The sequence below is a fragment of the Poecilia formosa genome, unplaced genomic scaffold (genome assembly GCF_000485575.1).
Source record: "Poecilia formosa unplaced genomic scaffold, Poecilia_formosa-5.1.2 Scaffold544, whole genome shotgun sequence".
NCBI lineage: Eukaryota > Metazoa > Chordata > Actinopteri > Cyprinodontiformes > Poeciliidae > Poecilia > Poecilia formosa.
Genome location: NW_006800483.1, coordinates 288,730 through 290,444, shown reverse-complemented (window position 1 = coordinate 290,444; position 1,715 = coordinate 288,730). Strand labels below are relative to the sequence as shown.

At 49.2% G+C, this 1,715-nt stretch overlaps 1 protein-coding gene across 2 annotated transcripts in view; it reads left to right on the top strand.

Moving 5' to 3' along the window:
- The window catches only part of LOC103129426 (transient receptor potential cation channel subfamily M member 1-like), a 16,753-nt gene extending 15,038 nt beyond the window's left edge, over positions 1–1,715 (top strand). The window contains exon 20 of one of the 2 annotated variants that reach the window (XM_016665055.1): positions 639–1,715. In XM_016665055.1, the coding sequence (XP_016520541.1) occupies positions 639–1,183 (545 nt within the window). In that variant the 3' untranslated portion in view covers positions 1,184–1,715. The remainder of the gene's footprint in view (positions 1–638) is intronic. The other variant, XM_007540519.2, reaches the window with a different exon arrangement.

The following is a 1,715-nucleotide window of genomic DNA, read 5'->3' as shown; positions in this document are numbered from 1 at the left end:
CTTTGGTTCCTCCCGGTCCCTTTGGTTCCTCCCGGTTCCCTTTGGTTCCTCCCGGTTCCCTTTGGTTCCTCCCGGTTCTATTGGTTCCTCCCGGTTCCCCTTGGTTCCTCCCGGTTCCCTTTGGTTCCTCCCGGTTCCCTTTGGTTCCTCCCGGTTCTATTGGTTCCTCCCAGTTCTCTTGGTTCCTCCCGGTTCTCTTGGTTCCTCCCGGTTCTATTGGTTCCTCCCGGTTCTCTTGGTTCCTCCCGGCACTTCGCTGGTTTTTACTGAATTTTGTTCCAGATCCCAGTTTATATCGTTTAGTGCTAAATCGATCTGCAGAGTTCCTTATGGGGTTCCAGGATTCGGATCCTTGTCTTACAGCTTCAGATGATTTAATTTGCTCTCCACTGTCGCCGCATGCTTATTCAGGAGGAAGCTAGTATGGCTCAGCTAATGTTTGACCACCAAGCATCATAAACTGAATTTCTCCCCTTTATATTTAAACTTGGATTAAAACTGAGTTATTAAAATCTGTGACTGGATGTGATTTCTAAAGCAGTTTGTGTTTTGGCCAGAAGGTGGCGCTGGTTCTGAGTTTCTGTATTAAATGACACTGAATAAACAAGGAACTCGGTCTGAACGCCTCCTTCTGGTTTCAGGCGAATTGGCTTCCAGTCTGGACGTCTCCAGTCTGAGGGACAGGACACAGTCTCTGTCCAACGTGGACATCTTGATCTCACCGTGTGGCCCCGCCTCTCCTCTTCATCAACCCGCCTCTCCTCTTCATCAACCCGCCTCTCCTCTTCATCACGGCGGCCCGGGGGACGCAGATGGTCCGGCTCTAAAGAGCCGGCTGCAGGCCGTGTCCTCTGTCCCCCTGGACAAAGCTATGCAGTATTTATTGTCTCCAGATGCCCAACAGGGGGCGCTCCACAGCCCAAGTCCCTCCACGATGAAGGGCGCTGATGAAGAGGAGGGAGCCAGGCCTCCGGCTCCTGAACCCGACGCTGATGAAGAGGAGCTGCTGGTGGATGAAGACAGGAAGTACCCGAGCCTCCGATCCAAAAGTCTCAGCAGTAACCAGGTGACGAAGAGGACAAAGAGGCGTGAGGAAGAGGAGAAGCCCCGCCCCTCCAGCAGCGTCACAGACCTGGTGTCAGTGTTCAGACGGAACCAGAACCAGAACCAGAACCAGAACTAGAACCAGAGGGTCTTCCTCGAGTTCTGGAGGTTTTTCTGTTTCTCCTTTTTTTTTTCAGAGTAAAAACACATTTAAGTTTCTGCAGCAAAACAGGAAACAGGAAGTTACAGAACAACGGAGCGTTGTCTGAATCAGGTGTCCTCCAGGTGTCGGTTGGGGCCACTGGTCTGAAGCACTGGGAGTACTGGAGCCAGTCTGCTAACGGACGCGCGACGGTTTGTTGGAGAACATGAACATAGTCAGTATCTGACAGGAAGTAGGAAGTAGCCAGAGAAATCTCAGGTGAACAGTGATGGAGGAAACAGGAAATGATGCAACTAAATTTAGAACATTTTACATTATAACTTTAAATCTGAAATACATAAAGGACACCAGCAGTGACCAACTGGGATGGGACTAAAATTTTCACTAACTTATGCTGGTTAGTTTTGGAGAAGTTTTACGTTTGTCTTTGTTGTTCAGTGTGAAAACCTGTTTGCTCATCATGTCTGTTCACATTTTATTAATAAATCATGGATTTATGTGATGGTCA